The 14,096-nt window shown below is 39.7% G+C and overlaps 1 protein-coding gene across 1 annotated transcript in view; it reads left to right on the forward strand.

The window, feature by feature from the left end:
- The first annotated feature begins 1,909 nt into the window (after nt 1-1,909).
- The window catches only part of NRDE2 (NRDE-2, necessary for RNA interference, domain containing), a 32,417-nt gene continuing 20,230 nt past the window's right edge, over nt 1,910-14,096 (forward strand). The window contains exons 1-6 of the mRNA XM_074542490.1: nt 1,910-2,192; nt 5,926-6,034; nt 8,076-8,294; nt 10,327-10,476; nt 12,730-13,192; nt 13,390-13,792. Of these exons, the coding sequence (XP_074398591.1) occupies nt 2,114-2,192; nt 5,926-6,034; nt 8,076-8,294; nt 10,327-10,476; nt 12,730-13,192; nt 13,390-13,792 (1,423 nt within the window). The 5' untranslated portion in view covers nt 1,910-2,113. The remainder of the gene's footprint in view (nt 2,193-5,925; nt 6,035-8,075; nt 8,295-10,326; nt 10,477-12,729; nt 13,193-13,389; nt 13,793-14,096) is intronic.

Genomic DNA, 14,096 nt, shown 5'->3' on the forward strand with positions numbered 1-14,096 from the left:
CTTGAAAGGGCTTTGAGTCTCACTCATAAGAGAAGAGGGAAATATTCTTCAGTAGATAGGTGGTAGTTTTCCTGTTGCTGAAGTATGCAGAATAAACACATTTACAGATTTCAGGAACTATCCAAATATGATTATAAGAAATATTTCCATTAACAGAAGAGTTTTGACTCAACTTTCTCAGTAGGTCAGTCTCCCAATGTGAACTGCATGCATATTGGAGTTTTGCTCCCACTCAAAATCCTGCTCTGAGTTCCAACCTGTTCTCATTTGATTTGTAGTAATGTAATAACCTGTAACCCTCTTTTAAATTTGGTTGATACTGATCATGAGTTCTAAAACTACCTGGAGAAATTATGCCAGGCAGACAGAAAGACAACTGCAGGTTGCAAAATTACAAACATTTTCTGTTCTCAGGATAAAGGCTAAAATGTGCATGTGGCAAGGTAATTATTTTGTAATGCTCTCTTCAAAATTGGTAATGTGCTTCTTTTGGAGATCTTCCCTATCTCCTGTATGAGTTCTAGGTGGATATATATTTCTATATATTACATACTATATTTTCTACATTCTAATGTTTTACTACAAAACTTCATAGATGATAATATACTTGAACAAAAACTTGGCTCCACATGAGGAGGTGAGTGTACACTTGAAGCCAAACTTTCCAAGTGTGCAATCAGGCCCCCTCATTTGGTGACTTCCAGACTATCAGGGTCCATGGTCACTGCTGTGTTCTGAATCCTCTTCTCTCTGTACTTTCATACTTATCTCCTGTTGATGAATAGCATTTTATGAACTAATAATAAACTTAAGGCAGGAAAAAAGGCATAAGAAATGATTTTAGAGTTTTCTAAAGGATGAAATCATCAACATCTAAAAAGGGCTGCAAATGGAGTGACCATAAAGTGTGCAGATGGTGCCAAGGTATTCACAGCAATCAACTGGAAATCTGACTGAGAAAGGTCACTGAAGTTTTAATTATAAATAGATTTTAATTAATAAAAAGATGAATTATAAAATGACCAAAAAAATCAATTTGGTAGATGTGAAGCAGTGTGTATAGGGAAGCTAATCCTATCATCTACACACAGTAGTTCCCTATTATCTTTTGCCAATCACAAATGGTCTCTTGACAGATTCTGGAGCTCAGGAGAAGACAAAAGCCAAACAGAATGATCAGAAGGCATTGGAAAAGGAGCACAAAACAAACCAGTCATCATAATTCCATATAATCCCTAAACTCGCTGTACCTTAATCATTACATGAAATTCTGGTCATGCAACAGTATTAGTAAGAATTAGAAGAACTAAAGAAATTCAACAAGGAGACTATTTTGGAGTGGCTTTAGCCTACAAAGCAAATAGGCAAACATTTCAGTTGAAGAAGAATACTGAAGTATATTAATAGGGTATAAAATTTTGCAGAAGAAGTGAATAGGGTGCTTATTTTTTCCTCACAATACAAGAATCAGGCATTGGCTAGAGAAAAAGAAGGAAATACTGTTTCAGACAATACATATTTAAGAAGCGGAAGATCCTGTCCAAGAAAGCACAAAGTGAAAAACATTAAAAATTATTTTTCCAGTTCCTCTGCGGAGGGCAGGCTCATGGATGCTGTCAGACACACAGGGTGGCTGCGGGGTCAGAGGGCCCGGCTGCAGGGGGTTATTTATTTGTTCCCGTGTTGGGCCAGGCTGGCCGGCTCTCGGGGCAGGCACTGGGTACCAGCAAAGACCGCCCGGCCTCACCCGGCAGCACCTTTAACACAGCCGAGCGCTCCCGGCTCCCGAGACATCGCTCGGGCCTTCTGTCCCGGGGAGCGTCGTGAGGGGTGAGGGCGATGGGAAGGATGGGCTGGCTCTGGAAACTGCCCCCCGCCTCTTCCCGCAGCACTTCCCTGCTCCAGTCCCGCAGTGCGGCGGCGGAGAGCGCACGATGCGCGGAGTCCCACAGAAAGCCGCCCGCCCGCCAGCCAGCAGTGACCCCAACGCCGCGCCCTCCTTCCCCAGCCGCCATCTTGGGGCCGGGCGGAAGAACTACGGCTCCCAGCGCGCTCGGCGGCGCGGCGCCATCTTGCCGGCGGCGGCGCGGGCGGGGGGCGGCGGCGCCGGGACATGGCGCTGTTCCCGGCCTTCGCCGGGGCCGCCCAGCCAGGGGAGCCCCCCGCCGGCAGCTCCGAGGGCTCCTCGAGAGGTAAAGTCCTGGGAGAACCATCTTTCCCTTAACAGCTCCCCAGCGGCCCCCGGCACACGCCGCCGGCCCCGCTCCGGCCGTGCAGCAGCGGCGGGGGCGGGGCTGCCGCCGGGCCCGGGCCCATCGCCCCCAGAGGCTGCGGAGCGCGGCACGGGGGCTTTGGCTTTGTCGTTGGTGTTGTTATTTTCTTTTTTTTTTTTTTTCTTTTTTTCGCCACTAGCTATGGATATCTTGAAATGTGATTTTTTAACTCCTTGCTCATTAAGCCAAATCATAGTTGGAAAGGACTTTTTTGGAAGGTCCCAAGTGAGATTATGTTTCATTGTATCACATTGACTGTTGTAGTTGATGTCTAGCGAGTAATACTTTCAATAAAATAATAATATTAAAGTAAATAACAATTTCTGGTGTAATGCCAAGCGGTGAAGTAGATACTAAGTTTATTTATTCTGCTGAACAGGATTTGAACTAACCCTTCCTTTTGCTTGCCACCCTTAAATCTTCCCATTCCCTGGACACGACAGCAAAGGGAAACCAAGGAATTATTTCCCTAGGCTCCATTTCTTTAGTGTCTGGTCCAGTCAGTATGGTGCATTAGCTTCTTGTTCTAGCCAGTTCTGCATTACCCCGATGGCCTAGCAGTGGCTGATACTCACTCTGCCTGTACGGAGATGTTCTAGCTGCATTCAGGATCCTTTCTGGTAATGACATTTGGTGTAGGGAGTAGTGGACATAATAAGATCCCAAACTACAGTTTGTAGGACTAGAGGAGCTGCTCTGTCAGGCAGAGATACAGTAAAATTTTCTGGTAATAAGACTTTGGTTATATTTTAAAACTTCAGGAATTTAGCCTTTAGGTTTGTTACAGTAGTCTATGTTGCTTCAGGCCACCTTCCACTGTCTGGAAGATCAGATTATACAGAAAAAGGTGTATGACTGACTTTTGGATCCAGATTTCAGTTGTTAGCGCTACTTATGACTTACATTTTGGTATACTGGAAGCTTTTTGTGTGAGAATTATTGACAAACCTGGAACATAATTTGTTTGGTTTATGTTTTAATAAATATTGTATTTTGTTGTTGACAACGACATTTTAATGTGAGTTGTAAAAATTAAATATTAACTCAGAACCCCATTTATGGCAGTGTATATCAAATTTCACACATTCAGCTTGTGAGAACTTGAGAACTTGACAGGCATCTGTCTTTCTGATAGATGGTTCTCTGCTCAGAGCTGATGTGAAGCCAAAGTGCATCATAATACAGAGATCCCAGAGTATTTTGATTTTAATGTTATGTAAAACTGAGGTGCTTTTAGCAGACATTTAGGACTGTTTCATAGATTTACTGTAAAAGCTGAAGTAATAATGTATATATATTGGTCGTGTTTCATGCAGCCAACCGTTCTGTCTCATACTTTTAAAAACTTTCCTAAACCATTTCTGAAGTGGAAGTGCTGTCTGAAACAAAAACAGAAGCGGTGCTTATGCTTCCTATGCTGCTCAATTGCTGAGTTGCAGCAGCCTCTAGAGTGCTGCAATTTCTATATGCTTCGATATAATTATGTTGTCAAGCTTAATTAGTGTTTGGTGGAAGGTAAATTGTGAATTTATGTGTAGCCATGAAGAGAGCAGTAACCCTGCTGACATTAGTAAGCATTATTTGCATCTGAACTATGCTGTAGGTCAGACAATGCAGTGAATTTTGCTGAAAGCAGATTTTCAGGATTCTGAGAGGCAACAAAAGAGTTCGTGTAACTCTTAAAAATTGTCTCTGTCAACATGCACTGTAAATTCTCAATTTTTCTTTCTGCTTGAGAAGGTATAAAGAGAATGTCATTGGATTGCTACTGCTGTTGCTCATAAGCATGTAATAAGTACATGCATATTATTTAAAAATAGGTCTTTTATATCTGCTCTGCAAAAATGATAAACTTCTTAGACATTCCTCAAGAAAAAAGCCCAACCAGTGAAGAGATAGTGTTTTAAAGTTTGGAATGCATTGTGATGTTTGAAATGCTTGCTTCCAGCTAGCTGAACACTTGAGATTATTTACAAGCAGTTTGAACTTGAATGTTGCATAATGGCAAAAATTGCTCATTTCTTTCTGAGTATGGAGTCAATTTTGGTAAATTCTTCAGAAGATACTGTACTTGGAGAATTCTGAGCTTCCCTGCTGTAGCCACAGAGGAGCATTGACTGTGCCACAGTCTTGGTTCTCACACAGTGATTCTTCAATGCATTAAAGATGCAGGTTGATCTTACCGGCTCAGGTAGAACCAAGCTGCAGGCACAGGCTGGGAATGGTGCATGGTGGTGTCCTGCAGAATATTGGTTGGGCTGCTCATGGGGAGTGCTTTGGTCTGGACACTGCCATGAATTGTGGATTCTCCCGTGCACAGAGCTGGAGGCTCAAGAGCCAGGGAGGTGATCACTCCTCATGGGGCCTTTCATAATGGGGATGGGCTCCTGGGAAACACAAACTGGAGCTTTGCTTTGTTTTATGTATTTCTTGATGTGTTTAACTTAGGTTAACAGACTGTTTTGCAGCCTACTCTGCTTTAAATCCTTTTGTGGATGACAGCTCAGGGACATGAGGCAGGAGAAAGCTTTTCATACCAAATTCTGTTTCTGAAAGAAATACTTTAAAGGAGGAGAGGTATATGGCTTGACAGACAGTGAGTTCTTGCTGATTAAGGAGTAGAGGTCAGTGTAGTCAAGAGCACAAAGACAAGAGTGTGACAGGAAGAACACTGAGGCAAAGGTGATGGTAAAGAGCATGGAGGAGAGGCAGGGAGACCAGATTTGTTCCTCGTGTTGTCCCTGTCGTTGTGGCCTTGCAGAGACTGCTGTTAAGTTCTGTATTTACACAAAGTAATTTTTGTTGTTTAATAGCTAAGAAATCTCACGTGCTTAAAGGAATTTTAGATATGAAAATGCTGTGAAAATCATTATTAAACTTTTAGTATCAGTAAAATTGTGACAAAAAGTTTCCCCTCCCATGTTCTGTCCATGTCTGATCTTACCTGGTGACTTAGATGCAGAATGCTTAGTGCTGACTAGTGTATCCAAATTAGCATCAAATAGCTTTCTTTCACACTGTTGAAAGGTCTAATCATATTTCAGTGGTTAGAGAACTGACAATCCAGTGCCATGTTTTGGCCATGTAGAAAACACTTGAGTATTCTTATCAATGATGCATGTGCCTATCAATAAAACTGTGTTAAGAATATTTTCCACACAGTCAGTAAAGTACTCTTTTGTTAGTTTGTGTAAGCTTTATCACATTAATTAACTATGCATTTTGTTTAATTATGCTTTTCTGTAATCTTTAAATTTTATTTTTAAAATGTGTAACTATTTCTATTATATATTGTATATAGAAATTAGTGTATAATTGATATATAGTAGTAAATATATTATGATACAGTAAATAATCTTATACATATATAAAAAATTTATACAGTCTATAAATATATAAAGTTAGAACCTTTAAATCATAAAAATGAATGTTGGATAGATTATTTTTTATGTATAGCACTGTGTATTAAACATGGAATCTGCTTTCAGTTTGAGCTAAATGGCAATTTCATTGAGTGCTTTCCAATAGGCTCAGTTATTGCACATGACAGTGACAGTTACTGTGACTTTAACTGTCTGCTGACTAGATTAACCCCACCTTAAAAAGAACAGCAAGATAATTTGTATTGATCTCACACTTTTTTTACCTACAGAGTTAGACTGGCTTAGTAACCCAAGCTTCTCTGCAGAAGATGCACTATTGCTGCACCAGCGCTCCACAGAAGTTGCCAATCTCATTCCTGAAAAATCACCATTAATAAGGTAGAATGTGCTTCAATGTCTTTTGAAATAGCCTCTTTCTTTTGTCCTGCTTATCTTTTGTTATATGAGACCAAATTCAGAAGCTAAAAGCTGCTTCTCATTCTCTTGTTCAGTATTTTAAAATGCCTGAATGTGTAAAAGAATGAATAATGCTTCCATGTCTTTTAACTTAAAATCATGAGAAATTGTATGTATGCAATTACATTCCTATTTTCTTTTTCTCAGAGCTGCATTTAAATGATTGTTATTTTGAGATGGAGAGGGAACTGAGCAATCATCATTCTTCATTAGCTTTTGAATGTCTAAAGTGACCCTTGAAATAATGTAAAGATTAAGCATCATCTTTATGCTTTCTCTGGGGAAACCAGAGCAATCAGCCATTTCACAGTTTTTTACTTTTTGAAAAACAGTTGCTGATGTGAACGAGTGAAATATTACATGTATCAAGCTGAGTGTGGCTGTAGAGCCTGCTGGTCAGCTGAAGTGGGTGATGATATCCTTTTGCAGAAATGAGCTTTAAGCAGCCCCGTTTGCTGAAGAGCTGGTTTTAATGCATTCACTGGACTGGGTGCCAGTGACACTGTCACTAGCACTCAATAGTGAATGCAGTCAGGTTGTAGCTGTCAAGTTCAAAACCTTTGTCTCTTTTAATTTGATACAAGCTCCCTTGTCTACAATGATTGTTGGAGATCATGATAGAGAATATCTTTATAACACCAAGCACACCTCAGCACATCTTATTCCATACTTAGTCTTGCATCTACATGCATTCTGTGTTTGAAATGCAATCAGTGTTTTGTTTATCAGTCATATATTCTGCTGTGTTTCTTCAAATCTTTTTAGGACTTTCATGTCATAAAGCTAAGGATTTTGCAAGTTACCATTAGATAGAATGACATAATAAACCCACCATATTAATTTTATCTTTGAAAGGACTTTGTCAAAAAATAGCGTGCAGAAAAATGTTTGGGAGTTTGTTGTTTGGGGGTTGTTTTGCCTTTTTCTTGGGTACTTGATTGAATAAAAACGAATTGGTTTCATTTCAGTAAAAACTAATTGCTCTAACCTGGCTGGTGGTTTTGAGAGGGTTTGCTTTGTTTGGTTTGCAGAAATGTGCATGTTTGTTTTAAAGATCTGCTAATGGTTCTTCTTTGGTGTCTTTTTCTTTAGTGTCCCTAAAGAAATTCTGTCAGGGCTGTTGCTTGAGATGCCTTATTTCTGAAATGCAGTGTTTTCTTATATTGATGTATTAGGAATAATGAGAGTTGTCACTCCTTTTTTTCATTGAAAGACTGCAGAAAAAAAGTTTTAAAAGAGCTTGTGCTTTAATTAAGGCTTAGAGAAGACTTCCATTATTCATTTGATTTTTAAGTGTGGGAGTTTTTGTGGTATGTACAGTAATGTACATATGTTTTGCCAAAACTATGTGTCCTTTTTGTGATCTCTCAGTAACTCAGTTGTCTGTTCTACATAGTGTTATTTATTACATTATACTGTATTATATGGTAACATGAGTTCAGTAGTCATCAAAAATTGTTTCTCGATTGGTAGATTTGATTTTTTTAATCTGGAATCTTTGATTTTTTTTATCTGGAATTTGATACTTCTTATTATATAAGTCATAAAAAAACAGGGAAAAAATTCAGACTTTTTTTCTTTTGCAGGTCACAGTGAAAGATTTCTCAGTCTTTTAACATGACCTAAGTTGTTTAGCAAAGTTAGGAAATTTTATCATTTTGGTTGTCTTTAATTTGACAGTGTTAACAGATGGCTATTTATACAGATCACACATCAAAATGCCTTGACAATTAAAACATTAAGACTTCCTGTCAGTAATTCCAGCAGCTGAAAAATGTAGTTGTGATTTAATGCAGATTTAGCTCACTTTTGCTCTATACTGTTACTGCTACCATCCCTACCAAAAAAACAGAGGGAGAATAAAGGTAAAGAATAAAATGTTCTGAACTTTCTTACAGTGGCAGTCTGTAACAACTGCTTAGCTGTATAGGTATATGTAAATGTATATACTTTTTCCAAGCAGGACTTCTTCCAGATCTGAGTTGTCGGAGGAGAGTGATACAGATGAGAGCCTGAAACAGACAAGTAAGAAAAGGAAAAAGAAAAAGAAAAAGCATCACCACAGTAAGAAGACAAAGAAGAAAACCAAAGGGGATTCCAGTAGCAGCGAATCAGAGGTGGACACTAAGCACATCAAGGACAGAGGAAGTGGCAAAAGTAGTGAAAAGGAAGCAGCAGCAAAGTATGTAAATATTAACACTATGCAAGGTGTAAATCCATTGTGTTCTTGTGCTTGTCTCTTCAACTGAAATTTTACCACTGGTTGATCACCTTTTTCTAAGCTTTGTTTGACTGAACATGCATTCAAAGCAAGGGAAACAGATTTAGAACCACTTGTTTAATAATATAAAAAAACTGACTAAAATATTCAGTGAGGTGCTGTTGTACAGAGCAAAGCATGGTATGGTGGTTATGAAATAAATTTTTGAAGTCATATAGAGGCTTGTCCAGTTTTTGTAAGCATCTTGTTTCCTTTCACTGATCTTTTGTGAGGGTTTGGAGAGCGATTGCATTAAACATTCTTAATTATTAATATGTGGCTGGGTTTGCCTTGTAATGTAACTTTCTCCTCACAGAGTTTACATTTCGGTTTTTTTCATTTTAAGACAAAATTTATGATTTTGTACTTCTTTTATATTCATATATTTTGCTTCATACTTTCTACTTGTAATATTTCTACATGAGTATTTGAGCAATTGAAATTCGGTGTTTTGTTAAGTCTTCTTTGTTAATTCCAGGAGCTCTAAGAGTCTGTGTAATTAGTGGAGTGTTTTTATGGAGCAAGAAAAGAGGCATGTAGTGACTCTCAGGATGTTTGAGTAGCAAAAGAGGTTCTGTGAATGCAGCAAGTATCCAGGTTTGGCATCCCTAGCTGTGCTTTCCTCAGGCTGCTGGGTTTTTAACATTTCAAGGTGGCCCTGTCCAGCTGGCAGTGAGTCCCATTCTCCTGGTTGTCACCATGTTTGCTAGTTTGAGCAGCCATTTTGCCTCTCTCTGGTTCCCTGGTTCCTGTGTTTTCTTTGGCATCAGCAGCTCTGGCTCTAATTCCACACTGCAGCTACTCCTGTATAGAGTGAGGGTTTGGTGACATTAAGGAATTTTTGTTACAATTGATGCAGTCTGGGTAGTCTTTGAATTTCCCCCAATTTACTGCTTTTCTCAAGGGGGGATTGCTCAGGAGCTGAAAGCACAGGTTGGTGGGGTGTGTCTGTGCCAAGGTGACATTGTTTCCCTGTGGAGGAGTGGCAGAGGTGCTGCAGGTGTTGTCTGATACCTCTAGCCCGACCTGGCTCCTCCTTTCTGAGAACTTTCATTGGTTTGTGGTGGCTAAGGCTTCCTTGGCTGTGAGGGAGGACAATAAAAATCATTTGGGTGCTGAACCCATTCTGCTCAGTCCCATCATTCATCCATGGAAGGGTGCCTGGGCATGGTTCATAAACTGTTTGCCAGGTTGGGCCAGACAGCCAGTGCTTTGCCCAAATAAAAGTGTTGAAGTTCTTTCATGGTGTCTTTTTTTACTACTTTCCAGAAATTGTTGATGCTGAGAGAATATTGAATTTTCAAAAGACTGGTTTTGAAACCTGAATCACAAAATTGCTCTGAAAATGTGAAAAGCGTTGTGAAATTTTAGAAAACTTTTCAGAACTCTAAAACTGACATAATTGTACCATGAATTCAGACTGGAAATTCACAGTTATCTAGAGTTCAGAGGCAGGTGGCAATTTCCACTCAAGTTAATTTGTATAACTGTAATCCACAAACCACTTTGATACACACTGTTTTATCAAATGCATGGGTATAATTACAGCTAGTAAATCCTCTTACAGATTATCTTATTTTTCTTGATTGTAGCATCTTACCAAGACAAGAGTAAATTTTGAAAGTAGTATTATGTGGCTTTTGCATTATAGTGTGCCAAGCTATTGATTAAATTGATGGGTTAAATCTGGTTATTACCTTTCATAATCATAAATTCAGTTTTTGGAAGTGCAAGGACTTGCAGTGTTTTGATTTGATGGTACTATTAGTGTATTTCTAATTGTTTTTTTCAAAGTGTGGACTGACTTTGCAGGAGTGGATAATGTACAATGACTTTGAGTAAGTTAAATTACTGTGAACCACAGAAATTTAATGTGTTTTGTGAATGTTTTGGGTTATGTGAATGCTGAATATGTGCAGAAATATTTAGAATATCCTCCTTCTCTTGTGTGCAGCCTAGGTAAGAAAGCATCAGGTGTTGCCAGCAGTCACTCTATTTGGCTTGATGACATCCAGGAGCCCAGAGCAGACACCTTCTGCATAGACAAGAAACCAGACCCTGCAAACTGGGCCTACAAATCCTTGTATCGAGGGGACATAGCAAGGTATGGAACATTGTTCTCTGTATCCAAACTGTCACAGAGGCACTTGAGTCTGTCTGCAACTTTTTACATAGAAGATGAGAAAAGATAACTGAGTAGCTTATTTCAAAATTTGACTTGGTGTTGAGCCAGTGGCAGGTGATGTCCCCAGGGGGTCTGTGCTGCTGCCTGACGTGTTGTTCATCAGTGACACGGACAGCAGGATCAAGTGCACACTCAGTAAGTTTCACATCTCTAAGCTGAGTAGTGCAGTTGGGATGACATCCAGAGGGACCTGGGCAAGGACCTCGAGATTTAACAGTGGCAAGGTGCTGCGCCTGGGTCAGGGCATCAGCACAGGCTGGGCATGAACAGATCAGAGCAGCCCTGCCAAGAAGGACTTTGGGGTGCTGGTGGGTGAGAGCAGTGATGGGAGCAAGTGGATGAGGAGCCAGAAATATGCACTGGCAGCCCAGAAAGCCAATTGTATCCTGGGCTGCATCCAAAGCAGTGTGGCCAGCAGGACAAGGGAGGGGGTTCTGCCCCACTCTGCCCTGGTGACACCCCATCTGAAGTGCTGTATCCAGCTCTGGAATCCCCACCACAGGAAAGGCATCAACCTTTTGGAAGGAGTCTGGAGATTGGGCACCAGACTGATTACAGAGAGCTGGAACTGCTCTCCTTTGAGTAAAGGCTGAGAGAATTGGGGTTGTTCAGCCTGGAAAAGAGAAGGCTCCATCCAGTACCTGAAGGGAGCCTACAAGAAAGATGGAGAGGGACTTTTTATACTCTTTACTGAGAGGGTGGTGAGGCATTGGAATAGGCTGCTCAGAGACTTGGATGCCCCATCCCTGGAAGTGCTCGAGGCCAGGTTGGAAGGAGCTTTGAGCAGCCTGATCTAGTGGAGGGTGTCTCTGCCCATGGGGTTGGAATGAGATGCCTGGCATCTGTAAGGCCCCTTCCAACCCAAACCATTCTATATTCTTGGATAAATGTTTTAAAAGGCAAAAGATGGCATGAAATAATGGGTATAATGTGCATGATTTTCATTGTTCTTAAAAACATTCTCTGTGTAGCAAACTACAGGGCCATCTGGACGTGGCAGCATGGGGCAGATGTATGTTTGTGAGGTCAGAAATCCGAGGTTGTGTTACAAATTGTCTTTGGTCGAGTCTCTTTTTGGTTGCTATGGTTCTGTTTCTGTGTCTGAGAGGAAAGTGAAGGTATTGATTATTTCATACTACATTTGTCAAGAGGTTTACTTGAGTAGTTTGATACCATTGTAAAAAAAAAAAGCTACAGGTATTTTCTTAGAAAACAGATTTCACCCAGACATTGTACTAAAATGTGTCTGTCCTATGCAATGCTACATTTCAAGTTAGTATAGAAGAAATTGCACATTCAATGTCCTTAGTGAGTTACTGGTGCTGTGATGACCCTTCAGAACATTTCCTTGCAGAAATACAGAAGCAAAGGAGCCTACAGTTGGCTCATGCATTATGTATGTACACTTCTTGATTTTCTCAGGAAAATTGTTTATACTGTATATACTGTAATACTGTATATAATTATTTGTGGAGGAGGGAGAATTTATGGGTTATATTTTTGTAGCTTTTTATGCTTTTGCAATAAAATTGCCTGGTTACAATTTGTTTCAATTTTCTATCACCTTTGGATTGTCAGCTATTTTCTGAGATGAAAAGTATTATTTTAGTGTTACATGTCACTATATCTGCCACTGAAATTACATTCTTGGTAATATTTGAAGATGGTATTTTCCTGTCTTAATCCATGGGATTATTGTGGCCTTTATGAACATGGCCTTTTTTTTTTCTCTTCACACCCCTCTCCACTTTGGCATATAAAATGGACAGAGGCTTAGGGATGCAGAAGGAAATTGCTGGACTGAACAGCTGGTATCTCATTTTCAGTTTAAAATAGTCTAATCTAAGTAACCCTAAATAGTGTCTGTTGTTCTTCCTCTGGGTTTGTCTGCATAGTTTAAAATGATGAAAAGGAAAAAGGGTTTCTTCTGCTTGAGTATGATATATGTTGTTGAATTCAGAGGAAGTTTAGTGTGATAGTAAAGTGTGATGGCAGTGAAGGAATTTATAAATTGAAGTTTTAAATAGGCAGAAATTTACCAGGTTCCTAAATTTTTGAAGGTATATGCATACATTATTTGGGTTAATTTGAATGAAAGTATTTCTTTCAAAAAGGAGGTATCTTTTCTAATGTGTATTTTAGAAGAGGTTTTATTGTATTTTCCCTTTCAAGGTATAAAAGAAAAGGAGACTCCTGTCTTGGCATAGATGCAAAGAAGCAGTGCATAACCTGGGACAGTTGTGCATCAAAAAGGAAGCAAGCACAGAGTCGGCCTGAGCGCTACTTTACAAAGAACAATGTGAAGATGCTGAACACAGATGGGATTCTTGTTTGTAATAAAAATTCTCCATCTGATCCACCTGCTTTTATACCAGTTTCCCAAGTGGAAATTGATGATTCTTCTGACACAACAGAAGTAAATCCTCTTGGGATTTATGATCCATCAACCACAGTGTGGCTACAAGGAAAAGGGTGCAAGAGTGCAGACAGTGAGTCTGTAAATACACAGCAAACAGTTCAAGAGCCTGGGATGAGCATGAACTCTGTTCTAATGACAAAAGTGGAAGAATATAACAAGAAAGTTAGAGAAAACCCAAGAGATATTAATGCTTGGATGGAATTTATTGCCTTTCAGGTATGTATTCTAATGGACCTTGTTGCTTATTATAAGTAATAAATACATGAACATTATAGTGTAATTTCATTTGTTTAGAATTGTAGATCTTTTCTTGGTGAAGAGTGAACTGTTAACTCATCTTCACAAATGTCAGCATTCTTGTGATTCTAGTGATTGTTCTTCCTAAGGTTGTAATGATGTTTCTTTTTTTTTAGGATGAATTAATGAGAGGACCTAGCCCTTATGCCAGTACGGGAGAGCAGGAATTAAGGAGAAAATCACTCAAGTTAGTCTTGGAAAAGAAACTGGCCATTTTAGAGAGGGCAATTGAAAGCAATCCAAGTAATGTTGATCTGAAACTTGCCAGGCTGAAGCTGTGCACAGAATTCTGGGAACCACCAGCTGTGATCAAAGAATGGCAGAAGCTAATATTTTTACATCCCAATAATCCAGAGATGTGGAAGAAATACCTTCTGTTCTGTCAAAGTCAGTTCACTACCTTTTCTGTTTCAAAGATCAACAGCCTCTATGGGAAATGTTTGACAACACTGGCAGCTGTGCAGGATGGCAGCATGGTGTCCCACCCTCTGCTGCCTGGCACTGAAGAAGCTATGCTGGGTAAGGCTCTTCCTGCATATTATGGTCAGGTTGGCCTTCATAGGAGCTAATGCATTCAGAACAGATTTTCCTGTATTGCATGAAGCTTTTCTTCTCTCCAAAATGCCTGGCATCCTGGTTTCTTAGCTGAGAATTAAAACAGATATTCCAACCAAATATGGATATGGCAGATCCTTCTCTTCCCCAGGACAGTTTATGATAAAACATCCATTAAAGTCTAATGTGCTGAGTGGTTTATAGCACAGTGTCAGGACTGGAGGATCACAGCCAACAGCCAGGAGATGTGCTTTTATAAAAGGGAGAC

The sequence above is a fragment of the Zonotrichia albicollis genome, chromosome 6, assembly GCF_047830755.1.
Source record: "Zonotrichia albicollis isolate bZonAlb1 chromosome 6, bZonAlb1.hap1, whole genome shotgun sequence".
Taxonomy (NCBI): domain Eukaryota; kingdom Metazoa; phylum Chordata; class Aves; order Passeriformes; family Passerellidae; genus Zonotrichia; species Zonotrichia albicollis.